The sequence below is a fragment of the Mastomys coucha genome, unplaced genomic scaffold (assembly GCF_008632895.1).
Source record: "Mastomys coucha isolate ucsf_1 unplaced genomic scaffold, UCSF_Mcou_1 pScaffold2, whole genome shotgun sequence".
In the NCBI taxonomy this organism is placed as follows: domain Eukaryota; kingdom Metazoa; phylum Chordata; class Mammalia; order Rodentia; family Muridae; genus Mastomys; species Mastomys coucha.
In genome coordinates, this window is record NW_022196902.1 from 2,110,115 (window position 1) to 2,136,893 (window position 26,779).

A 26,779-nucleotide genomic window follows, 5' to 3' on the forward strand; every position below is an offset into this window, starting at 1 on the left:
TCTTCAGATCAGTGTATCTGACAGGTGCTTAGAATAAATTCTAAACTCATTATGACTACAGAGAAGTCTCCCAAGAGCCCACTTCTCTTACATTTTGGACCCAGAGTATCCCCCAAATTCTCATATTAAAGGTTTGGTCTCCAGCTAGGACAACTAGTGCTAGTAGGAGGTTGTTGAGACACTAGAAAGTGGGGTCTGGAAAAATTAGTCACTGGTGACATGTATTTAAAAGGTATGTGGGAACCCTGGTTCATTCCCCTCCTCCTTTCTCATCCCAGGAGGGAGGATGCAAAGAGCTCTGAACTTTCCCCATGATGCCCCGCTTCACCACATGCCCAAAGCAACAGGTCAAGTAACCACAGATTGAAATCTGTGAAATTGTGAGCCGAAATCAATTGCCCCTCCCTTTACAATATTGATCTCAACATGTTGCCCCAGTGATAGGCAGCAAGCACATATGTTTCTTCGCCACCACAAAGGAGGCCGCTCATCCGTCTAAATCTTGCCATTACTTTCAGAGATGCTTTCATTCGACACACATCTTCAGCCATGTACTGAGCAAACATACAAGGAGCAGCATACAACTGCTCAAACTGTGTACAATCCACAGGCTTGCCTACAGTTTCTAGTGCCTGGGCCACACTACAGCTCCCCTAGTGAGATCTGTTACCTATTCTGTACATTACGGTTCTTATCCAAAGATTCTTCAGATCACAGCCGAAATGAACAAGTCTGTCATTGGTACTCCCATAGAACTCTGCTTCTATTTCTTCTTGGCATTCACATCACAGTAAAATGGTATGTTTATACTCGGATGGATTTTATACATTTGTTATGTCTATGCATGTCTATCTTCCTCCAGATTATATATTCTCCTAACAGTGAATACATAATGCCTAACAGTGTTTTGCATAATGAAATGTAATAAATATGCATATATGTGCTGAATGTAATTATCAATATTAACAATAACCAGATAATTCGCTAAGGGCAATAAGAAGCAGACATATATAGCTCATCAATCCAAGTCCTAAGAACACCAGACTTACATAGCGCTTTCCCTGGACCACACTTGTCCCCGCATCCTCTATACATGCCTATGCTTTTTAACGAAACAGCCACCAAGTTCACTACTCATGTTCTGTCCCAGGGATGAATTTCTGGCAGTTCATTGGAACAGGGTCTGTGAGTGGCATCGATGGGGTACCAAAGGTGTTGTTCCTGCAGTGTTTTCAGTCATGTGGACCTGTCTCTGCTTTGGGAACTTAAGACTGGTTTAGAGATGATGTTTTATGACCACCATACCAACATCTCCCTTTCCAGGACACAGATTGGCTTTCTCAGAGGGTTTTTTCTACCTGCACGTGGCCAACAGACCAATCTTGCCCAGGAGGCAGAATCTGTCAAGTCCAGTCAGGGTTTGTGGGCAGTAAACGGCTGTTGTGGAGTGGACCTACTGCAACTTGTGTTAGTTAGGTTCCACAAATTACACGGGAACTACACTTCTGCCTGTAAAACGCTGGCTGAGAACCCTGTACCCAGCTGACTTTGATTGGTAAGTAAAGTTGCCAGCAGCCAATGGCTGGGCAGGAACACAGGGGCGGGACTTTTAGATGAGTGGGCAAGGGGACCAAAGATTTAGAAAGGAATGCCAGGAAAGGAATAGGGTGCAGGCTTGAGAGCTGTGGAAGACAGAGTACAAATCATGTAAAAGCCTGGGAAGAGTGGACCCAGCCCTTTCCCCAGCCCCTACTTTGGCTTTAGGGTAGAAAAGATGGAATATAGATTTTTAGTAAGTAATAATTCAGGAGTATCAGAGAGGAGGTGTTAGCAACTTGGAAGTTTGGGAGTGCCCTAGCCATTGAGCTGATTTAGGTATACTAAATATAAGGCCGTGTGTGTGTGTGTGTGTGTGTGTGTGTGTGTGTGTGTGTGTGTGTGTGTTTGCGTGCACATCTTTCATTCAATTCAAGTATCCAGAGCATTTGGGAGGGGAGGGAGGGCAGGGAGGAACTCTAGAAGCCACCACAGGGGAGGATTAGAGCAGATTAACATTAACATACCACTACTACAGACATTGTTTTCCTCCTTCTTCATTAGACTGCAATATAGACATTGCCAGTATTGATCACACAGTAACCAACCATATGCTTTATGCCTTAATTAAAATCTACAGTGCTCTCGTTAGAAGGCTTTGGTTTACATTAGACCTTCCACAATGCCAAGACACAAACGGGAAAAAGCTGGAATCATACTCTTTGTGTTCTCTGGCTATCAATATAATGATTCCATGCAAGTTTTCCCCTTATGTATTAGTGTTCCATGGATGTTTATTTTTACTTTTTTCCCCCTTTGATAATCTGAAATACATACACACACACACACACACGCACACATGCATGCACACACACACATGAACATGCATGCACACACACAATGGGTATGTGTGTATATATATATATATGTATATATATATGTATATATATACATATATACATATGTATGTATATATATACATACATATATTCTTTTTTTCCTATTATCCTGTTTCATCCTCCCCAAATCCTATCTTTCACCGAAACCCTTCTTTCCAAGTTCACTTCCAACTTTCATGTGTGAGAGACTCATAGAATTTAAATAGAGTTGCTTGCATGGACATGGGTGGGAGGTTATTTACTGAAGCATGGGCAAATTAACAATAGTTACACCATAGGGCTTGTCATGGTAGATGTAGTGCCTAGGAAGTTGTCTGTTTCCCCAGTGAGTCTATGAAGGTACAGGGTGAAGCTTCAACTTTGCAGTAACTCTATCACATCATAACATAACCAGAAAGAATGTTAAATGAAAAATTTTTGAATGAAGGCAGAAACGAAACCACTCAACAACATAAACATAAATTTAAAAATTTAATAGTAACATTCTCTCAAGCCTTTTGTACAGGGCCTCAATTACACATAGTGATATAACCTACCTGTCTCTTGTCAAACAGAAATTAAAGCAACTTCAACATGACAGACACCTTGAGTACTTACTGTGCCCTAGGCATTTTTAGATACTCCATTCAAATTAGTATTTGTATATATAGAAAAGCAGAAGTACTCAGAAAATATTCAATGCTACCAGACAGCACAGCATCATTATAAACAAACTACTAATAGTTTTTTAAATTTCACTTTAATTAGGGATTTTATGATGGATTCTGTATGTTCTTCTACAGCTTTAATATATCTTTGTACAGGCTTTAAAAAATAACCTATGTATGACTTTTTTTTTTAAGTGAATTTGAACAAATGCATGTGGTCATATTAGCAACACCATAATTAATCTATGTATCACTGCCATCTTAAAGATTTGCTCTGGGCCCCTTTGTAGTTGATCCCTTCCTTCCATCCTGGTCTAGAGCAGTCACTGATCCATATTCAGGACAGTTTCCTCTAGAATGCCACATAAGTGGAATCAGATGCAGTCTTTTGTGTGTGGCTTACTCATTTGATGCAGTGACTGTGGGGTTTAATCTATGTTGCTGGAACCATTGGGCAATGTGGATCTTTATATTACTGAATTTATTCCATACCAGGAACATATGACAATCTGGATTTTTGTATTATCAAGTACATGAGCATTTATGATGCTTCCACGTTGGAGATATTTTAAGTAAAACTGCTGTTCATATTCATAGATAGGGCTCTAAAGGCCTCCGTTTTGATGGCTCTTGAGTAAATGGCTAAGAATGGGGTGCTGCTTGATTATTTGAGGGATTTATGCTCAACCTTCTAAGAAAGCCACACATTCTCCTCTAAAATGATTGACAGTTTAAACGAGTATCTTCCATTTTTAATTTAGCTGCCATTTTAAAATTTGTGTCTATAATCTCAACTTTTCAACCACTTCCATGTCTAGTTAGGTTGACCTTTTCCATTGTAACTCAAATCTTCCTGTTTTCTATGTCAGAATTTTTGACTGAATGCAAAACATTTTATGAAAAGAATAGCCAAGCCTAATATAAACTACTTATGGTGGCTGGTACTGGGGGTGTTTTATTTAGATCATGGCTATATGACCACATCGAAAGAGTGGTGGAAAGGCTAGTGATGTATTTATGTTAGTAGAGTGCTTATTTAGCATACACAACACCCATGGACCAATTGCCAGATCCCATAGATGAGGCGTGTTAGAGCATGCCTGCAACCCCAACATAGGGGAGAAAGAGACAGGAGGAACAGAAATTCAAGATCATCCTTGTTACATTCAACATGTACAACAGTAGTGAGCTGTTCAGTCTCCATGAGTTTGCATACTTCCTGTTGTCAATCTCCAGGTTTAATCCATGGTTGTCAGAAAGAAGATAGGGTATATCTGTTGAGGCTTGCTTTATTTTAGTTTCGTGGAAAATTCCATGAGCTGCTGAGAAGAAAGAACACTCTTTTGTATTTGGGTACAGTGTTCTGTAAATACCTTTTAGGTCGATTTCATTTATGACATTATTTAACTCCAGCATTTAGCTTTTTAATCCTTGTCTGGGTGATCTGTCTGTTGGCAAGAGTTGGGTTTTGAAGTCACCCACAATCACTGCAAGGGTCAGTATGTGATTTTTAGCTGTAGTAGTATTTCTTTTAAGAACTTGGATACCTTTGTGTTTTGTGCAAAGATGTTTAGAATTGTTAATGTCCTCTTTGGGGAAGTTTTCCTTGATAAGTATGTAGCATTCTTACATATCTCTTCTGATTAATTTTAGTTTTAAGTCTATTTTGTCAGATCTTAAAATGGCTACACCTTCCTCCTTCTTGGGTTTATTTGCTTAGAATGCCTTTTCTACTCTTCTTTTTATCCTGAGATAATTCCTATCTTTGATGGTGAGGCATACTTCTTGGAAACAGCAGAAAGATGGATGCTGTTTTTTAATCCAGCTCAAACTAGGACTTGAAACCCCTGGGACCCAGAAGGGGTGGTAGGAGAGAACTTTGTTCATCACTGAGGCATCTCAGGCCAAACCGATAAGGAAGCACCTGCTGTCAGACCCACCCCACCCCAAAACTGTATATAAGATCCTATGCAGAAGGAATAAAGGTGTGTGTGAGGATTATTCTGTCATCTGAGAACACCTGTCACAAGAGCTGTAAACACTGCCTGGAAAGAGAACACTCTTCCAAAGCTTTCACCAGCAGAGGCTCCCTTGCACTCTGCTTGCTAACCAGACCCTCCCCCCACCTGCCCCCTGCACTCCCGGACCAACCCTCTGCTGAGCAACAGTGGCTGCAAGGGAGAGGCAGCAGCACATCCCCTCCTGGCTCCTGCCCTTACCCTCCCACCAGGCCAGTACAGAGGTCTCCACAGATAGTTTCCAGTACACAGACCCACAGATAGATACTGCTTGTTTGGTTTTTTATTGTAGAATGCTTTTCTTTTTCTTATCAATTGTGATTGATAGTTTTGTTGGGTGTAGTCATCGGGGCTGGCATCTGTGGTCTCACAGAGTTTGCAGAACATCCATCCAGGCCCTTCTGCCTTCCGGAGTCTCCACTGAGAATAAATTTTAAATGTTATTCTAATGAACCTGCTTTTATGCGTTGCTTGGTCTTTCTCCCTTGCAGTTTTTAATATCCTTTCTTTTTTTTCTGTATGTTTAACTAATGTGATTATTATGTGTCGTGACCATTTCTTTTCTGGTCCTGTGTGTCTGGTGTGTTTTACACTACTTGCAGCTATGTGTACCTTGAGAGCCAGCTCCTTCTTAAGTTGCGGAAACCTATGATTTTGTTAAAAGAACATTTTTCTGGGTTTCTCCGCCTTGCTTTCTTCTGGTTCTTCATAGCTTCGGTCTCTTCATGGTGTCCCAGATTTCTTCGCTGCTTGGTGTCTAGATTGTTTTTTTCCTTTCTTAGATTTCTATCATTTTCTTTGACTGAGAATTCTGTTTCTTCTTTGCCTTCCATGCTTAAGATTCTCACTTCCGTGCCTTGGCCTTTGTTGTGGAGGTTCACCTCAGAGGTTTTTGTTTGCTTCTTACATTTTTCACTTCCGGTTTTGTTTCAGTTTGGGTCTTCTTTGGATATTCTATTTCAACTTTCATATCTCAAACTATTTTCATTATTTTGTTCAACTGTTTTCTTTAGGTTTCCATAGTCATCATTAAGTGATTAGCCCATATTCTCTTTGAGGTTTTTGAACATTCTCAGAAATGTTGTTTTGAAGCCCTTGTCTTGTGCTTTGGTTATGTTGCATCTCTCTAGGCCTACTGGAGTTAGGGGTACTGGGGTCTGATGGACGGATATTATCTTGGCTGTTCAGAATTAACATGACTGACACATTTCTAGGTGTTGATATCTACTCTTGTCTTTCTTGGGTGAGCATCCAGTTTTTTAGTTGCTGATCTTAGCCAAGTGTGACAGCTATAGAGAGTGCTTCTGCAGGTCAATGTGTGGCAAACAATGCTAGAGAAAGGCTAGGAGAAATGGACACTTGGAAAGAGTGAAATCTGGTCCATACTAAAAGGAGGGGACATTGGGGAATGGAATGTTGTGAGGAGGGGCTCCTGAAAGTAGGTTGCAAATCATGTCTGGAGAAATGGCGATGAAAGGGTTGATGAAAGGGTTAGTGGGACCCTGGGTCATTACCAAGAGGTAGGGTCTCTAATGAATGGAGGTAGGGTGGAAGAAAGGACAACTTTAAGTGGGTTTCTACAGTACCAAGATCTTGATGAAGTACAGAAAAGATAGTGAAAATCACCTGCTTGAATTTGAGACCAATGTGGTTCCTAAGAGTCCCCAGTCCATGCTCAAAACTTTGATGGTAGCCTAGATTTATTTCCATAAAACACAGGATTTCACAGATAAACTTCAGGTCAAGTCTCCATTGGAGCTATTTAACATGACAACTAGGAATTTGGTTCAGCTTACATCTCCCTTACAAAGCCAAGGAGAGAACCTGTTTCCCAAGGTCCTCAGAGATTCTAGTAGAATTTCAAATATTTACTCTCACGATTATTCAAATGCATGACTGTATAAATTAACTGCTTACTAGAAAATGTTAGGTATATTTCAAAGCAGACAAATAAAAAAAGTATATGCCAAAATGCATTCTTTCAAAGTTATTATTGCTGAGAGACCATACTTTTGCCAACAGTAAGGCTTACTCATAGGATCAGGACAGAAGAATAATTCCCTTGTAGATGTCCACTCCTCATAAAACCAGACTAGATAGTTTGCAACTTGCCTTTTTATTTATTTTTACTGTTTACTTAAGTGTTGGAATTTAGATCTTATGAGGAAATTAGCCACCAGCTAATGTTTCTACCATAACGACTATCATGTGTTTCCAAATTTTACCCCAGATGCGAAACAACCATTCCGGATACTCAAAACTAGAGTATGTATTACAACAGCCTCCCAATTAATGTCTAGGATTGGCCTACAAAAAGCATCATTTGATTAAATGGCCGCTGCCTTCATATTATTCTATATGAATCCTCGGGTGGATGATGAACTAACATAGAAAAGCCTGGCTTTAGCAGTCTCTGGCATGGTTAGACCTCCCACAGCTCTGAGCTTTGCTAAGAAAGATACTGTTTTGCTCTTTGTGTGACACAGCCACTACCATGTATAGGTAGTAAAGGCAGTTTCTTCATGCTATAAGATAACGTGGGACAAGACTATGAAAACCCAAATTTAATAGGAACTTTTCTCATCAAGTTGCAATGATTTGACTTACACATCACTGTTTTTCCTGTTGTCTATCGTATCTAAAACATGCTTTGAGTTAATAAAAGAATCATATGCTCTGTCAAATATAAAACATGGGCCCATTCTATTATAATCATAGAAGTTTACATAGTATATTACTAAGATCTTTTAAAACATTAAAAAACTACAGGCTATTTCTACTTCCTTCCCCATGCCTCAATAGGCTGAGAGCATTGTCAGATCCCACAATGCAATGCTTTCAGGCAGAATTGCAGCCATGGATTCCGATGTCAGTACATGGCTCTCAAGTGAACTTTGCTAATTGTATGCCTTTTGCATGCATCACTCAAACTCTTTAAGCTTAGTTTTGTCCATCCAGAACATAACAACAACCAAAATCAGCTTCTGCCTCAGAGGCTTGTCATGATACTTGAATCAAGCAATGCCCTACAGTTCTTCCCTGAATAACAACAGCTACGACCCATAGTACAGTTATGCTCTGCCTTATCCCAACCCACTGTCTTAGTTGTACAAGACTGACTTACAAAGCAGATCAAGGTGGGACTTGAAAATAGCATTTTTGGTTTTCCAAATTCAAGAGGTAAGAGAGGAAAGGAATACAGACTTCCCCTCTAGATATGGGGAGGAAAACCATCTATATTCATAACTGATTAACATATGGTCAGATGAAGAATAAGTCTAATTATCACAATTAATAAAAATCAAAGCCCAATGCAAACATCTTCAGAGAAAACCTTTAGGTAACTGAAGAGCTCTTGCTTTTCAGTATATCTGCCTATAAATTCCACCATCACCCTCTCCCTTCCTTCTAAGATCTTTTTAAGTATTATTTAGCATATGGCTCCTAAACCAGCTTTCCTGGGTATGACTGAGAATATGTTTGCTGTTTTTTTATTTATGCATAGAGGGTCACTTGTGCCAAAACTAGCCTGGAAGTTGTTATGTAGCTAAGGATAACAGGGAACTCCTGATCCTCCTGTCTCTACCTCCCAAATACTGACTAATAGACATGCCCAACCACAAGATGTGAGGGACCAAATCTAACATCTGAGCTACATCTCCAAGCCTGGTCAGAAACTTCTTGTCAGAAAGCCAGCCCTACATGGCTCAGCAGTTCAAGGGTGTCCACTATGTTTTAATAAGTTATCAGAAGATAGAAGATTCAATTCAACACATTTCCAGGGTAAGTGTATCCATTCAAGGATCCCATTAACAGAGATCTAGCTCTAACCCAAATTGTTATGCCAAAAGCAGCAGTAAAAACTCTTGATTTAAAATGACACAGCAATAAAACCAAACATGAACATGGCCAATCTAGTGGCAACTCTCCACCACCTCTCTGTAATGAAGTAGATTTCCAAGAGTAAATTACTTTGCATACCCTCTGGCTCCATTCTAAAGTATAATGGATGCAGGAGGCATCTCCTGACCTGTTTCCTTAGCACACAAACCTAAGCAAGTAGTGATGCAGTGCGTCTGTCATCCCAGGTGGCGACTAATCCCATTCTCTCTTCAGATGCCTACAGATGACAGGGTCTTGGATGTAATTAACAACTTATCAAATTATCAGCTTCCACATTAGCTGGAGCTACTTCACACCTTAACCTAATCCTGTAGGAAGCACATCCCAGGCACTGCTCTGGGGGGTTTTATGTCAAATATTTTCTTTTCACAGAGCTCATGTGTAGCTTTATTACTTTCTGGCCATGAAAATATTGCTACTACTTAAAGCAGTACTATTTTTGTCAATCAAGAGCTTCCCAGAGGAGTGCTTCATAACACAGCAGGGCTGCATTCTGCTGCGTTGATACATGGGTCCTTTAAAGTGGCTATATCTTTATTGTGTGATTGATGGCTAGCGTGGGGAGTGTTGGGTGTATCCATTTTTGCAAACTCAGCTGACTTCAGCACCTGATTTACACATCTTCTCCACAAACAGAGTATTCCTAGGCTCCATTTTTAATCCTTGCTTCACTGACTTTTATTTTTTTTATAAAACATATCTATCCATTTGACCTTTCAGTGAAAGTTTAAATGGAAATTGAGGTGTGTTAAATTGGTATTCCTTGGAGAGTTTTCCAATTCTACCTTCGTTACACATTGAGCTGTTACTGCTATGCAAAGCCAAATATTTAAATTAAAACAAGTGCCCCTTCCATTTTCCTTATAAGGGTTTTCAACTTAACATAGCATCTGGCAAGAAGCCCCAGCCTGTATCTTCCACTAAAAGGCCTGGGTGTTAGCTGGGGACAGAAAAGGGTAGCATGGGAGGCAAAGGATGGAGTGGATGGATGAGGGGGTGGGAGGGGACATGTTCCCGGAGCCTGGGAGGGATTCCCTTAACTACATAGAGCAAGAAGTAAAAAAAAAGCATTCCTTGCTACGAAAAGATATTCAGTGTCTCTCACCAGAGTCTCTGCTTTTTGGTTCAGAACAATATTATCATAAAAGCCAAGAATAGTTAATTATCACCTATACCCCCTAAATAGACATCACTATTTAAAAAAAAAAAACACTATTGTCATAAAGCCAAATATGACAACATCATGACAATGGTTGTTGAGGACATCAAATGATTGAAGATGAATACCAAGCATTACTCACACACACACAAAAGATACCATAGAAAAATTACATAAAGGCTGGATAACAAGATTCTTATTAATTCTGTATCTCACACCCTGGCTACTTCAAAAGACAACTTACTTCATTACTCATAAAGCTCTGTAAGAATGCTTCCATATTGGAAAGTTTGTTAGTTGAATACTTTCTCAGCACGGAGCTCAATAAGAAAAAAATAAAAGGCTTAGCTATTTTTAATTTGTTTTCTACATTTATGTGTGTGTGTTTGATAAACTGAGGCCAATGCAATAACACTAGAAAAAGAAATGAGAAGTATAATTTCATAAATAGGTGAGGCAATGATGTGCCTAACATAATTATAAATAGCAGTAGCATATTATATCATATACACCAAAATAAAATTCAGACAAATTAGACAGTTTTAAGGAAATCAAGAAAGGTGTTTATATGCATGTTTCCTGACAGTGGACTTAAACAGAAGTTTTGTAAGGATGAAAACAATGTCAAAACATCAAGGTTGGTTCTCTTTACCCATGCAAAAGAAAGCATATAAGGTGAATGAAAATCAAGTAAGGCAATAGTTTCAACAGCTCTAATAGGCTCAAAAGTTCTTGTTTGGTTGGCTTGATTTTTGGTTTGGTTTAGTTTGCATTTGGGAAATATTTCGTTGAGTGTTTTGTTTTGTTTTTTGTATTGTTTGAGACAGGGTCTATGTACCCAGGATGGCCTAAAACCTTCCATGTAGATGGACTGAGTTTGAACTCTAGATCTCCCCTGCTTTCAATCCCCCAGTTGGATCCCAGGTGGGCACTTGAAGTTGAGACTGGTCTTACTATGTTTCTGAGGCCAACTTGGAACTGCCTATGCAGACCAGGCTAGGTTTGACCTTCTGTTCTTCCCATGTAAGACTCCTGAATGCTGAACATCATATTCAACAAGTTGTTCTTGTTAGAGTTTTAAAATAACAATTAAATTAATTTTAACTATGAAGGAATGATCTTTCCTCAACAGAATGGCAAAGAGATAAATAACTGCAAATATGACCTTCAGATTATGAAATAATTTACAATTGTTAAATTATGTATAACAATAAAATACTAGCCAGTTATTTTGAATGACCACTATGTTAGGTATCATATAAGGCCCTTCTCACATAATATATTTCATTCACTCATTACAGAAGCTTAATAAGTGAGTGTGATTAAGCCATTTTATGAATAAGGTTCAGTAGAATGAAACTACACCTCCAAATAAATAATAAATAAAATATTTGAATATATACTTCCTGCATTCCTCCAGCTTAGAAAAATAGCTTTAAAATGATACATAAGAAATTTAAATCGATGGGCATATAAAAAAATCTAGAAAATTTTAAACCAGAAACATCCTTACATTTGGAAAGAAATGTTTGCAACTTCTATTAGAGCGTGATTAACATCCTTAACATATAGAAAACACCAGGGAAATAACCAGAAGAGAAAAAAATGTTGCAAATAGGAAATACACAACTGTAATTATAGGAAAACCATGAATATAAAGGGGTATAATCTGTAATTGAAGAAATGCAACCTAGAGAGTAGAAAAATGGCATTTCTAAATAACAAAGATTATAAAAATCAGTGACAATACCCACAGGTGTCAGAACAGTAAGAGAGAGAATGTGTGTCAGAACAGTAAGAGAGAGAATGCCAAAGTCAAGTATGACCAACTGGAGACATAACGCATCTTGGTATTAAAGTCGCTTTTGAAGTAGGGCATAACTGGGAACATGTTGGTTAAAAGGTATGAGGTTTCAATTAGGATAAATGGTAGAGATCTATTATACAGTACAGTAATTAGAGTTAATATTAATGTTTTGTACAATAATTGCTAAGAGATTAGACCTTCAATGTATTTTATCACAAAGACCTGATAAATAAGGGAGATGGTGATAAAACTTACTTGACTGATCGAATCATTTCAGAGTGTCATATATAAAAATGCCACACTGCACACTGTAAATACATCCAATTTTGTCAACTATATCCTCACAATGCAAAGTAAAATTAGTTTTCACATGCTATTTGCTGACTGACCAGCTCTGTGTGTCTTCTACAAACCAGGCATTCTTACATGTTGTATTGACTGATTTTGTGGGTCAACTTGACACAAGTTAGCATCGTCAAAGAGGAAGGAGCCTCAACTTGAGAAAATGCCTCTGACATTCAGCTGTAAGGTATTTTCGCAATTAATGATCAGTTGCGGAGAGTGAACAGCTTATTGTGGGTGGTGCCATCCCTGAGCCAGGTGATCTATAAGAAAGCAGCCTGAGCCACAGGAGCAAGCCATGCTTAGCCCCATTTAAGTTCCTGTCCTGACTTCCTTCTGTGATGAATATCACTGTGGAAATGTAAACTGAGGAAACCTTCGCCACAACTTGCTTTTGGGTCATGGTGTTTCACCATAACAACAGAAACCCTAAGACAAACATATGGTAAATGTTTCATGGTTTTAAACATGAAATTTAAATACAGTATCATGCTAGAAATGTTAATATAGGCTATTTACAAATTCTCTTGACCCATCCACCCCATTGATCTCCAAATTTACTCAGTACAGTGGCCCTAGTCATCAACATTTAAAAGTAAATTCCTGTAAGCATAGTGATTTACTCTGCCAATAAGAACACCTTAAATCTGTATAGCTCATTAATATTTACAGAGTAGCCTCACATATATTATATTGTTGAGTTAGTGCTGCAAGTCTATGAGATGGATATGGGCATCATTTTCAGCAGAAATAATTCTTTAATAATCATCAGGATTTTATATTTCACACTAGCATGGAGAAGTGAACCTCAGTTGCTGCCTGTAGGTGTCATTGAGAACAAAAATGACTTCCCAATGGGAACCAAGAGGTGGTTCCATGGATAACGGAGCTTACTACACAAGAACAAGAGCCTGAGTTCAGATCTCCAGCACTGATGAAGAAAGCCAAGCACAGCCCCACACACATGGAACCCCACAATGAGGAGGATGGAAAAAGGAGGATTACTGGGGAGTGTTTACCACCAGCCTAGCTGTGGATTCCAGTAAGAAAGACTGTCTCAAAAGGAATAGAGTAGAAAGAAATACAAGACCGACCGTGTGTCCTCCTCTAATTTTCATAGACACACACGTGTATGTTTACCTCACATAGCTATACCATACTCACACACGTATACCCCTATATGAAAAAGCACATGCCCTAACAATAATCCTCAACAGTATCAGTGATAAGATACTTCTTCTGAACAGAGTTGAGACACATGAGGAGGCACATGTGGAGCTTCAGGAGTCTGGAAAAACATCAAGTTCCTAGCCTATGTCTTTGTGGTCTACATGGACTACGGTGGTGCACACTCCCAGTTACACAGTTGACCCCACACCCGCACCTACTTAAAGAGTCCTTTAAGGAGAGAAAACTTGGGGTATTACACCTACATTGTAGTACCACATACCCCCAAGAAAATCAGTCAATCCAGAACTATAGCAATAGTATCAGGATGTATAAAAGCAAAAGAATAACACATGAGCTACTTCAACTCAATTAGTCCTATGTGGCCACTTGGAGTTTATATATTAAAAATTTTAAAGAGTGCCAGGTAATGGTGGCGCATGCCTTTAATCCCAGCACTTGAGAGGCAGAGACAGGCGGAACTAAGAGAACTTCTGAGTTCGAGGCCAGCCTGGTCTATTGAGTGAGTTCCAGGAGAGCCAAGGCTATACAGAGAAACCCTGTCTCAAAAAACAAAACAAAACTAAACTAAACAAAAAATTTAAAGAGAAAACCAGAATACAAAGTGCAAGCTGAAGTATCTAGGTGAAAATTCTGTTCAATAGATGACATGTTTCCCTGAAGTTTGAACACTTTAAAATTAAATTATCTCATTTTAATTATTAATTGTTTTACAATTAAATTATCTCATTTTAATTAATTGTTTTAATTATTAATTTTTAGATAAAATAATAGTGAATTATTGCATAACTCATGCTTAAAATAATTTGTCAAATAAAGATGAAATATTGAATAATGATTTACTGGTGTCGAGCATGGTAGGTGCATCTTTAGTCTGTGTTCTTAGAGGAAAAAAAATCTTAGAACTTATCATCTCTGTTTATTATGAGTTTGGTTAGTAGAGAATATGTACCAATTATTTTTCTTGTCTTTCTGACCTGTTCAGAATGAAGTAGATCTCATTTTGTTTATGTTTGTAACATTATGGAAATTTAACAGTAAGATTTTTTAGAGCTCCTCAGACCATTTATTTCAATTAGAAGTGGTAATGAGATCTCTTTAAACTATTAGATGTCACTTAGCCTTTATGGAAGACAAATTGTATGCTTAATGCCTCTTGGCATGTTCCACACTCACTGGTCTTTAATAGTTTTTATATTGACTGAAAACAAATATCGTCTTATTTCCTCTCCTATTTCTCCCTAAGCCCAAATCAGTGTTCAATTTAAATGGCAACATTTCATAAAACGTAGGAAAGAACTGATAAAATCCATTCACCTCGATACCAGGAGTGGTAATAAGAAGTCTGCATCAGCCAGGGGATACATGTCGCTTTGAGCATTATCCAGACTATGAGCTCAAGAAGCTATGAGCACCACAGTCCCTAATGCATTACTCTTCACCTTAGTAAATGCTTTTCCAAGCATCCCCGGGTAGCACTTGCTATCTTAAGAGCCAGCTCCAGTCTTCATCCTGTGACAGACCTTACAGGAAAAAAAAAAATCACTTCATAGCATGCCTTACCATGTAAGAGCAGACACAAGTCTCGTTGTGTGACGGGGCACCCTTGATTATGTACCTTTGCCTTTAGTGTCATTTTTTCCCCACTCAAGTGGAGGAAGAGCAAATTGAACACTGTTATGACTTGGAAGTATCAGGAGGGAATTTGCAAGAACATAAAAATAAGCAAATGCCCAGCCCTAAGAATACCATGGCACTGTCTGAATCCCGAGGAATCTATCAAGTGCAGCACAATTAATGACTTCTCTGCAGTCCACCTCAGTCTAGCCCTGTGCATCACTGACTCCTTTACGATAATTACCTTGTGGTAGAGATTGGTACTGGTGGGTTTTTTTGTTTGTTTGTTTTTTTGTTTTTTGTTTTGTTTTGTTTTGTTTTTTTGAAAACACCATGGAACTGTTTGTTGTAAGTAATGAATCCTTCAGGAAAGTTTCCATATTGGTAAACATGAATTCATACTAAGGGTATGTTTCTTGTCACAAAAATAAGAAAGGGTTATAAATGCCACGCATTCTAAAAGCCACTTTATACATCACAGCAAAATGACATTATTTTGCTGACAGACTATTCTTCCATCTCACACCTTATTAAACATCATCCTCTTAATAGCCTGATTTGGTTCCAATTACAGAAGATGTTTACCCCAAATCAGGTCTACCTGAGAAGAGTCAGAGCTCACCACCATAAAAGACCATCCAAAAGCATGCTTATACTGGTGGAGTTCAAGAAGTCCTTCAAAGCTGGGCAGTGGTGACACACGCCTTTAATCCCAGCACTTGGGAGGCAGAGGCAGGTGGATTTCTGAGTTCAAGGCCAGCCTGGTCTACAGAGCAAGTTCCAGGACAACCAGGGCTATACAGAGAAAGCCTGTCTCAAAAAAAAAAACAAAACAAAACAAAAAAAAAGTGTTTCAAATATTTGGTGATACTATAATCTTCTAAGTGAATATTTTGAAGATAACAACCCAATTTTGAATAGTTTTATTTTTAAGAAATGATTTTCATTACAATCTTACGATGTGGAATTGATTAGGAATGATAGAGTATGAAAAGAAAAAACTCTATCATGTGTTTACCACCAAATAAATGGGTGTTACCAAATCCCCCTACCACTGGTGTTAGGAGGCCACTCCATACACAGAGCTTCTGAATTCAGTGGCACATAACTCTTTGTGTGTATTATACACCATAAGAGATTGAGGTACCTGAGCAAACTTTGATAGAAGAGCATATGGGGATGACTCAACCAAACGTTCACCATAAGACATGGGCTATTCATCTACCAAAGGCTCTTTCTGAATGTCTGTCAATACAGCTCACCAGATTTGATATCAGCTAGCAGCGCCAGCAGCGTACCTTCAGTGCCTGACCTCAAATCAAATGTGTGTCTTCTCTAGCCAGATGTGGCTGACGAGTCACGCCTGCAATCCCAGCATTCAATACTCAGAAGCAGGCAGATTCTCTCTGAGTTCTGTGCAGGCTTGAGCTACAGAGCATCCCTTCTCAAAAGACTAAGAAGTAAAAATAAATTAAATTGTATGATTTAATTTTCCTGTTTGCACAATACTAATTATAATTTTGATGGGTTCCTCTAACAAATATTACAGAACTTAAGCCATTCTTTAAAAGTATACCATCTGTTGAAGGCATAGAGCATTAAGTTCCTGAATGAGGAACCCCACCCTAAGATCTATGGGCGTGCCACCAGAAAACTCAGTATGCGTAAGGACTGTCTAAGATGGAACAGAAAACTTAACCTCTCTCCTAATTAAGTGTTCAAGGCCATGATTTCTAAACTAGATTTCCAAGACAGATGCAATTGCTTTAGCTTTACCCAGACAACAGAATGGAGGTCACAACTGTGCTGAGTGAATTGTCACCTGAAGTTCCCAATTATCACAGCCTTGGATGTGAAACCCGATGAGTGGTTTGCTACCAAAGTCTCAGACAAGCGATAGGCTCACCTGTGACTATGAAACTAGACCTTGATCAGAACAGGGCTCCTAAGACCAGAGTCCCACAACCAGACACAGCACCCTACCTCATCTGACTTGGCAACTGGAGTAACCACAGGTGGAGAAGACAACCAGTTGCCACTGAAGGGGAATCAGGAGGACCAAGTAACCACAGGTGGAGAAGACAACCAGCTGCCACTGAAGGGGAATCGGGAGGACCAAGCCATGCCAGCTCTAAGGTTTGCATCCCATTGAGTCATTTGTGAACTGGAGATTTATACAAATCACTTTTCAAAGATAAAGTTTTTCTTAACTAAAGTGATGAATGCATCGGTAGTCCATGAGATTCCCTTTTCTATTCAAGGATTCTATGGTCACAGAAGCTAATGTTTGTTTATTGATTATTATTATCCCTCTTACTAAAAATCTCTCTCTCTCTCTGTCTCGCTTTCTCTTTCACACACACACACACACACACACACACACACACATTTCCATCTATATATCACAATTTATTTAACAGAGATCTTGGTCACTGTATCTCTTCCATATTACCTCACACTGTTCCTGGACCTTGATGGCTTGGACAAATCTGACAAAAATGCAGAAGGCTTCCGTCTCAGGAAATTTTCAGGTGTCCTACAGTTTGGGACGGTGCGGAATGAACTACCTCTTTAGACAAGGAGGATAAGTTGTAACAGCTTTCATGCACCCTCTCACAATCGAGAAAGAGGCACAGTATGCTTCTCTGCCCTTGAGAGGCTACATGTGGGTATGCTACGCCAGCCTCTTAGGATGCAACCTGAGAAGCTGCTAGTTAGAAGTCCCCAAACAACAGAAGGTCTCCAGTATGTCCAGTCTAGAGTTAAGTCACTCAGTCACTTTGGCTATATGACCCTGGTGATCTGATGGTGCCTGGAGTGCTCAGGGCAAACAAAGAGAAGCTGTTTGGAGCCCTTGGCAAGACCTTGTTAGGTGAATCACACTGGAAGCCCTTAGGATTTTTCAAGCAAGGTCATGCTATTCCCTCGATCTTGAACTTGTAGCCTCCAGAACTGGCAGAGAACAAATCTGCATTGTCTTCAATGCCAAACACCCTGTGTGTGGTATTTGTTGGAGCAGCTCTAGATAGACACTATGTTGATCTCATAAATTCAGGAGATTGAGCTCATCAAACCCACCTAACAACCCCATGAGGCAGTCAATCCCATTGCCTTTTCCTGCAGTACTGCCAAAGGTAACCTAGTACAGAATAGAACTGAGACTTAAATTTGGCATCTAGTCCTTGGTTCATAACCACTACACTACAGTATCCACAGTGGGATAGAAATGCACAGTACTGTTCTCTCTGGGGGAACTCCAAAAGCCATATAGCTCACACAAACTATATGCTGGTGAATTGTGGGGGAGCAATGTCAGCATATTACTTCCACAGCAGATAATACATGAAGGAAGACAGAAACCTCCTTAGTGGTTGCTCAAATGCTTGCCATGCCTACCTACACTTGATAGTTCATAAGAAATTGATTTTGATCCTGGTTGCGGATACTCTAGTAGGATCCTGGAAATGAGCACCTCCTTAAACCAGCCACCGTGAGGACTCCACTTATTTCCTCTTATCCTTGCCCCACTGCAGAACTCTCTGCATGTTCTACAGGGCCAGCATTTTAATTCCTGATTCTTCTTCAGTATCTCTTAAGGGATAAACTCTTTTTTGTTTTTTAAGTGTCATCATTAGACTTATTCTCCTTTTCCCACTATTGATTTTTTGGTCACCGAAATAAACACAAGCGTAAAATTCTTTGATGTCTAATGTTTATAAAAATAACACTGACCTTTGATATGGTACAACTACCATATATCAGGTACTGAACTCAGCACTGCAAATATAATCAAAGATCATGTCTATATAGCATACTGTCATCCTAGCCCTAGGGCCTAATCCATGGCATACATTCCATATTGATTAAGTGGGAAAAGGATGGGTAGGTGGGTGGGTCAATGGATAGAGGAACAGACAAATAGGTAGATTAAAGATGGCAAGGATGGATGGATGATGGATGGATGGATATGTGGGTGAATGGATGGATGGATAGATGGATGGAGGATGGATATAACAAATGCACAGGTGGGTAGACAGCAGAGGGTCCACTTACACAAGAACTATACAGAACATAAACTGTTGAGAGCAGTAAGAAAACATCAGTTCTTGTTTTCTCCCCATCTCTCCTTTCCACAGTGTTCCAACTGGATTGAAAGCAAAGGCAAAAGCCTAGAAGGATCTAGACGGAGGATATTAGTTGAACTGGAAAAACTAAAGTTTGCCAGCTTCCAATCTGTCCTGGTAATGTCACACAGGCAGAAGGAATTCTTGGGAGGAAAAATATTTATTGTCATGTCAGCTTCTGCCAAGACCTCAGGCAAAATTCCAAAGGACATAGCATGTGTTTGCCAGGACCTCATCCTTTCTAATATTCCGTGCCCTCTACACACAGAAGTCTTCTTGGCAACTTTGTCTTTCCAAATTCCTCCATCTTAGGCTATTTCCTCTGAGGATACCTCATAACCTTATTACCAAAAAGCCTTGTTAATTTAAACTAACGTGTGAATGGCAAGTACCATCTCTACAACATTATTAAAGAAGGCTATACTAATTCAAAGACCTCCTTCCACTGGTAGAGAAGCAAGAAGACATGTTTTAGGGATGAGCTATAGTAGAGGCCTATCCCGAAGTAGGCACAGCAGGTGTGGGAGCTCACTGAGCAGGCAGGGTTACCTAACTTCAAACTCAAACAAAAGCTGAATCAAAACTCCACAAATCTGTCTTCTGATCTTCACACGTGCTGTGGCACATGCACACATACAGAGTGACAATAATGAATTAAAAAATTTAAAGAACTCTATAAATCTACCCCATTAGTATCCTACCTGGCTACAATCTACAGTTTCTTGGCCTTGAAACATCATGGCTTCTAGTGTTTTCCAGAATCCTGCTACCTCCTCTGTCTCTGCTAACACGCCCCACGTTCCCACCTCATGTAAAAAAAGTTGGATGCACCTGTTCATGGCATCCTGCTCTTCCCATCCAAACAACGCTACAGTGATCATTGTGGATTGTATTGTATGTCTTCTCTACTAGATCGGACAGTCTCGGATGGCAGAGTGCCCACAGCCTGCCAATCACAGTAAGCTGGAACCTAAGGGAGGTATGGGGTAGAGACGCTTGGTCGCAAAATGTCATATGCATAAAAATGCACATGAAGGTTATATTCATCTATACTTGTATATCTGTGCATATAAGCATGACCCATCTCAGAGGTAGAGATCAGAACAATGAAAAGCCCTAAGCGAAGGCATCGAGGGACTCATCCATGTCTTCTGACTTGAAGCGTGGTATCCCCAAGCTCTTGGTTTTCCAATATGAGAAAAAAACAAGAGAACTGTTCTTTTTGCTTAGAGTATAGCTCCCTGATCAGGAAACCTGGGGTATTTTCCTAATGCTAGTCCTAGAGTCCTCTCAGGCCGTTCTTGAAAAAATTCCTCAGTTCGCAATTCTCTGCCCAAGGTTCACCAAACCTACCCCCCTTGGCATGATCACCTCGAAACCATATAGTATTTTCATTGCAGTACAATGTCCCAAGGATCGGCCATGCTTGTGACTGCCAGGGAGAGTGAGCCTGCTCTACCAAGCTGAAATTCCCAATCCATCTAATGAGCAGTGCACATTATGACCATGGCAGAGCCAAGGTACAGAAGAAAATCAAACTAGAATCTGACTACGTTTTAGAGAAAAGTTCCCAGCACTGTTAGTGGGAGAAGTAATTCCATCAGAATACAAATTCCCACACAGTAGAAAATCTAGACCTTAAGAGGCCATCATATATAAACAGCAAATTCCAAAGAAACAACATGACTTGCTACTTCATAGTTGTGTGTTTAGTTTTATATGCATTAGTTATGCTTTAATTCCTATGTCAATATGTGTTCTTCTTTCATACAATGAAGTTCTCCAGATCCATTCATTTGTTCCCCAGAAAGAGCAGCTTGAAGAGGATAATGAAAATATTACTGGCCCTAATTGATTCTTCTACCAGTTAACAAAGGAAAACTAAATACACATAGAAGGCAAAATCAGCTGGGTGGTGGTGGCATATGCTTTTAGTCCCAGCACTGAGAAGGGCAGATCTCTGTGAGTTCAAGGCCATCCTCATATACAGAGCTAGTTCTAGGACAGCCAGTGCTACACAAAGACACCTGTCTTTTAAAAAATATACAAAAACAACAACAACAAAGAGAAAGTAAGTCAGTTTTATTGTTAAGCATGACTGTAATGGGATAATCAGGTAAAAGAAAACTGGAAAGCTATGCTTGGTGGCACATGCCTGTAATTCTAGTACTTTGGGAGGCAGAGATAGGATTGCGAGTATGAAGACAGTTTAGGCTAGTGGCTTAACTAAATAAAGTTGACAGAAGTAACCCTTTACATGGAAAATAAACAGAGTCAGTGCAAGTTGAAACTTTTTATACGAATCTGACTTTTAAAAAGGTGTTGTCATTAGGTGTGCTGATCACACCTGTGATCTCAGTGCTCAAAGAGACAGAGACAAAAGGATTTGGAGTTCAAGTCCAGCCTCAGCTATACAATGAGTTCCTAAGCTGCAAGAGAGCCTGCCAAAAGAAGGCCAGGGAAATGCACTGCCATGGTACTTATTGATCCAAGCATTGGAATCCTAGTTCAAATCCTCTGCTCAAATGTCGCATCTCTCCTTTAAACACTTTCCAGCTTGCAAATTTGATGTTTGAGCTTGTCTTGTTTTGCCTTGTAAGACTACAACCAAAATGCTTTAATGCCATCGACCCCCATGCCCAGCCCACGCTCACCCTTCCTCTTAGCAACACCACACTATAGTAGTCCTGAAGATTAAACCAGCCCTAACTAATCTCTGCCTTCTTTTTGTCCAGCGTTTGAACTGAGCCTCCCCTTGTGCTCAGTTACACATCTCTTGGTGCAAGCTCTCTTTACTTTCTGGTATATTAGTAACAGATATTGAGCTGGCCTCCTGCTTCTTTGGTACTTGACTAAATTTCTGTTGCCTTAACCAAGATCCTTCTAACCACACTGGACAACCTTCAGGCTAATGCGGCATGTGATTGAGCTTCTCCATTCCTGATCCCAGCACCCATCAATGGTCCTGTCAGAGCAGGGGGCTGGGACACATGCTGGAGGCAAACCTTCTTTCTAACCTATCCTCCTTATAAAGACAATGTGTAATCTCAGGCAGGTGATCACAGTTGCCCACCCCCAACCACCACCACCTGCATGATAGTAGGTAGATTATATTAGACCATTATTTCCTTTTACTGTAGCTACTTTGTGCACCACTAACCCTTGAACTTGACTCCATTAGGCACTATGACCTTCCATTGAACCCTCTGGGGCTAATGCCACCCACTCAGCATCTAGACCAGATATTTCCTCCTGTGGTGTTGTGTTTACACTCCTAGCCTGCTGCATATTCTTCTCGAAGATTTTCAACTAGGCCTCTCCAGTCCCTTGTTTTCAGGCTCAGATGCTCATTTTCCGTGAGTTCCAGGCTACGCCAGACATTACCTGTGCTGTCAGCGTCTCTGCCAAATTGGCACTCTCTAGGAAGACAGCTTCAGAAACTAAGCCAAACCAATTCACTTCACTAAGCCAAACCAACCCCCTTGAAGCCAGAGACAGCGCTCTGGTGTAAAAAAAAAGCGCACTTTCTGGTACTTAATTGTCCAATCGCCATGCTACATGTCTGTGTGCCTCACAGAGCAGCCATGAGAACTTGTAGCCTGCTCTCACATGTGAGGATTTCTTTCTAGGCATGGAAATGTCACTTCCTCCTGTCCTTCCTTACACATGTCCACTAGGAGTTTTGAGACGAATCTACCTTCCTTTCATCTGAATCAGTAAGCCAGGATACCACGGACCCCAAATTACCACATTTGCTCAGCATCCCTTTATCCTGGAATGCTTAAGCTTTAGGAACCTCTCTCCTGTGAATAGGCATGCATTTTGTGTTTAGCACCCTCCCCCCACCACATGCACACAGCTTCCTGTTAATGGCACACTTCTCCATAGCATGGAATCAGGACCAGCAGACCTTGAATTCCGTACTCCTTTGGCAATAGTCACCCACTCCTCTTGGAAGTTTCTCAAAACTCAGAAGAAAAAAAGTAAAGAAAATGAGGAAGGTTGAAAATAAGGCAGATGTGACCCATCTTTTTAGCATTCTTCCAAGCCAGACACTACTACAGGCATTAGGATTTCCCGGCGGCCACCAAAAGCAAGCACCCATTGCCCAGAACCTGACAATCAAGCCCGTATGCCAGGGTGCTGTATACCCAGTTAAGGGTTGTCTACATGCAAAATCTGAATTAGCAGCTATTATTAGTGACGCCAAGCACTATAAGAATACATTGATAACGCAGAAAACTGGAGAACCAGACACCCCCAACACCCTGATTTCTCAAATGTCACCTAGACTGACTGCTGAGCCACTGCAGAAGCGCCAGGCCTTGTCCCCTCCCGCTGTGCCCAAGGTCGCCCTGGCGGCGCCTCCTTACCTTGCGCGAGTATGGGGGTTTGCTCAGGTGGATGCCATCGCGGACCAGCTTATCCCGGATCATGATCTTCAGCTTCAGTTTAGGGTAGCTCACCAGCTCTCTGCTGCGGGGAGCGCTCGGCTGGCCACGGGGGTCCCCGCGAGTGCCCTGGGCTGAGCCGCCACATGGCTCCCCCCGGCGGCCTGGGGGCACCGCTTCCACCAGCGGTGCGGGTGGCACGGGCTGGGGTTCGAGTGTGAAGTAGAGGCCAGCCGCGGCCGCGTCCTGTTCCCGCAGCCGGTGCACAGCCTCCAGGATGCGCCGGCGGTGCGCAGGAGCCAGCACCCCGATGGCGTCCAGGTCCGGGTCTCCGATCTGCTTGCACACTTCCAGGTCATCGTAGCCGTTATCCACGAAGGACTCAGCGTACTGAGGGAGCTGTAACGCTTTCAGCCACTCGTAAACTATGTTGGTGCACATGGCTGAGACTCGGAACTCGCCGGCGAGTACCCAAGTGACACGGGCCGCACCAGTTCTTGCAACTTTTAATCCTCTTTTGGAAGGGGGTGGGGAGAAGAAACGGCAGGAAAAGTTTCTCCGTCAGTGGTTAGGCTCCGGCCGCAGAGTCAAAGCCATAGGAAGCAGCCCGGGAGAGAGCGAGAGTGAACGAGGAGCGTCTAGCAGCGAAGTGGATTCCCCGAGCAGGCGCGGCGCTCGCGGGCACTGGCGGCTTGGGCGAGCGGCTCGGCTCCGCGCCGCCCCTGGATGCGCCGCCACCGCGGGGAGGGGCCCGCAGGCGGGGCCGGGCACACCCCTCGCACCCGCGCGGGTCACCGTCGCGCCGCGACGCCCAGGAGGTTCCCCAGCTGGGGCAGTCCGGGGAATACACGCTGCATGTCGCTTTCTGGCCGCCTCCGTGGACGTCTGCACCCGGGTCCCACGCCGTGGAGGCGGCTCCGGCGGGCAGACCCGTAGATGATGGCGGGTGCCTGGTCTGTGCGCTTGTCAGTCACTGTCGTTCCCGGGGTCACGGTGACCCGGTGGCTATTAAGCTTCCGGACTCCGGTGGCTGCCCTGGATATCTTTCGACATTTCTTTTGAATCCGACTTCTCCAAATCCCTAGATTTTTCTTCGCTCAGCTCCCAAGCCAGTGGTGGCTCTTGCCTGGGTGTGCAAGGGCAGGACCCCGTCACCCCTCTGGGCTGAGCGAAGCTGTTGCGTCCAGTGTCCCTTCTCCTTTCCTGATGCACGTAGAATGTCCCTTCAAAGGAGCGCGCTGCTAAGGCTCCACAGGCACGGCGTGTCTGCCTCTGTGGTCCTGCGCTCTGTGCCCCGAGCAGATGCGTTTTGGCAGCAGGGTGGGCGCGACGTGGGGACTGTCCAGCCTGATGGGCTCGAGGCCCCTCCTCTCTACAGCTAGTCACACCGGGTGGGTGTCGGGAGGGGCACGGCTGCTCCCGATTGCCTCTCCCTTCCAAGGCCGCCTGATCTGCGAAAGTTTGGGGTGGGTTGTTACTTTCTTCTCGGCCAGCGCATCCCTACCTGATCGGCATCCCTCCCCACCCCCACCTTCCTTCCCGCCACACAAGCACACCGCGTTGTGTCCCACCCCTTCAATCTATCCACCTTGCATCACAGCCCTTCTGCCCCGGGTGGCTCCATGCCCAGGGACAAGAGAGGTTTTCTGCCTCCCAGACAGGGATCACAGCAGGGAGGATCCCCCTTTCCTGCCCCAGGATCGCGTGTTAATCGATACACCACCACGCAGCTTGTGTTAAAGAGAACGCTAGGGCATCTAGCACTTCTGCCTAGATGGGAGTAACAAAATTAACCGAGATTCCCCCTGGTGCCCATGTCCCAGCTTTGAATAGAGGCGGGGGGGGGGGCGCAACGACTGGAGCTCCTGAACCTCATTTCCCTATGTCTGATCTTTTGGGGAAGAAGATAGAATCTTAAGAAACCTTGCAGGCAGCAACAATTTCCCTTTCACAAAAGTAACATTCAGCTTCATTCTTGAGCTAGACCCGGCCCATACCTTTCCTGAAAGCATCCTTCTGGCTGTACCTGTCTCTAGTCCTGGCACTGATGGTGGCACTACCCATCAGTGTCTTTAGAGCTGTTCCCCCTGACTCCAGGACCTTTGGTTGTGGGTAAATGACTCTGTGCTACGTTTCCTCTAAATTAGTGGAGCCTAAGTCCCTCTTGGGACAGACACTAGAATCAAACTCATTTCTCTCTCTGTCTCTGTCTCTCTGTCTCTGTTTCTCTCTGTCTCTCTGTCTCTCTGTCTCTGTCAGCTCCCCCCTCCTCTCTCCTCCTTCCCCTTTATGGCCTGCAAAATACCCGATATGGTTGAACCTAAAATGCTTCTCGTATTTCTACAGTTGCGGGGGGCGGGGGGTGCTGGGTGCTGAGTCCCAAGCTCCTGGAGTTTAAAGTCTCCCATTGAAAAACAGCTACCAGGAAGAACCTTCTATTTGGGAAGTAGACCAATAGAACATGGGTAGTCACGGAGCTGTATCTGCCCGCAGTCCTAGATCACCCGGGGAGTCTCCGTTTCCAGCGCTAGACTGTGGTTCTGGTCCTGAAGCAATGCTCTAGGCTGCCCCCGACCCTGCCTGCCAAACACAGACTGTAACTAGCCCTCTGTCCCTTGCCAAAGCAAGCTCACAGTGCCCTCTTGTGTCCATGTTCTGGAATTTTAAGGCGTTGCCCAAGTTCCAAACTTGTTTTGTTCAGCTGAAGGAAGAGGGCTTTGTGGTTCCTGTTTGCCTTCTTAAAGTACAGATAATGTCCTCACGGGTACCTTTATATCTCAATGCTTTGTCATGAAAACCTTTGGGTTTTGGAGAGGTGGATATTCCAGTACTTTCAAAACAATTATACCGCACGAGAACAGAAGTTCTCCAAAAAGACTTCTTAGGAAGTTGGTATTGTGTATGCCAAGGCATCATCATTTATGTCTAGATGTGTGTGGGTATTGGTAGTGTCATCCACTATCTTACAGAAAAAGGAGATACATCTGTGGAATATTCCTTCCTCGTCTGTTCACTGTAGAGCCAGGGGTAGAGAGCTATGAATAAAGAAACCCAGGGCCAGGCTTCCAGCTACTGGATTTCCAGCTCCCTAGCAGTTGCTAGAGGAACCAGCAGGAAACCTTGGGCTGGTTATAAAAGCTGAGTCTCT

General features: G+C 42.1%; 1 protein-coding gene across 2 annotated transcripts in view; it reads right to left on the reverse strand.

Moving 5' to 3' along the window:
- Samd5 (sterile alpha motif domain containing 5) overlaps window positions 1-25,181 on the reverse strand; it is a 420,211-nt gene extending 395,030 nt beyond the window's left edge. Inside the window, exon 1 of one of the 2 annotated variants that reach the window (XM_031380365.1) lies at window positions 23,614-25,181. In XM_031380365.1, the coding sequence (XP_031236225.1) occupies window positions 23,614-24,072 (459 nt within the window). In that variant the 5' untranslated portion in view covers window positions 24,073-25,181. The remainder of the gene's footprint in view (window positions 1-23,613) is intronic. The other variant, XM_031380367.1, reaches the window with a different exon arrangement.
- Window positions 25,182-26,779: the final 1,598 nt, after the last annotated feature.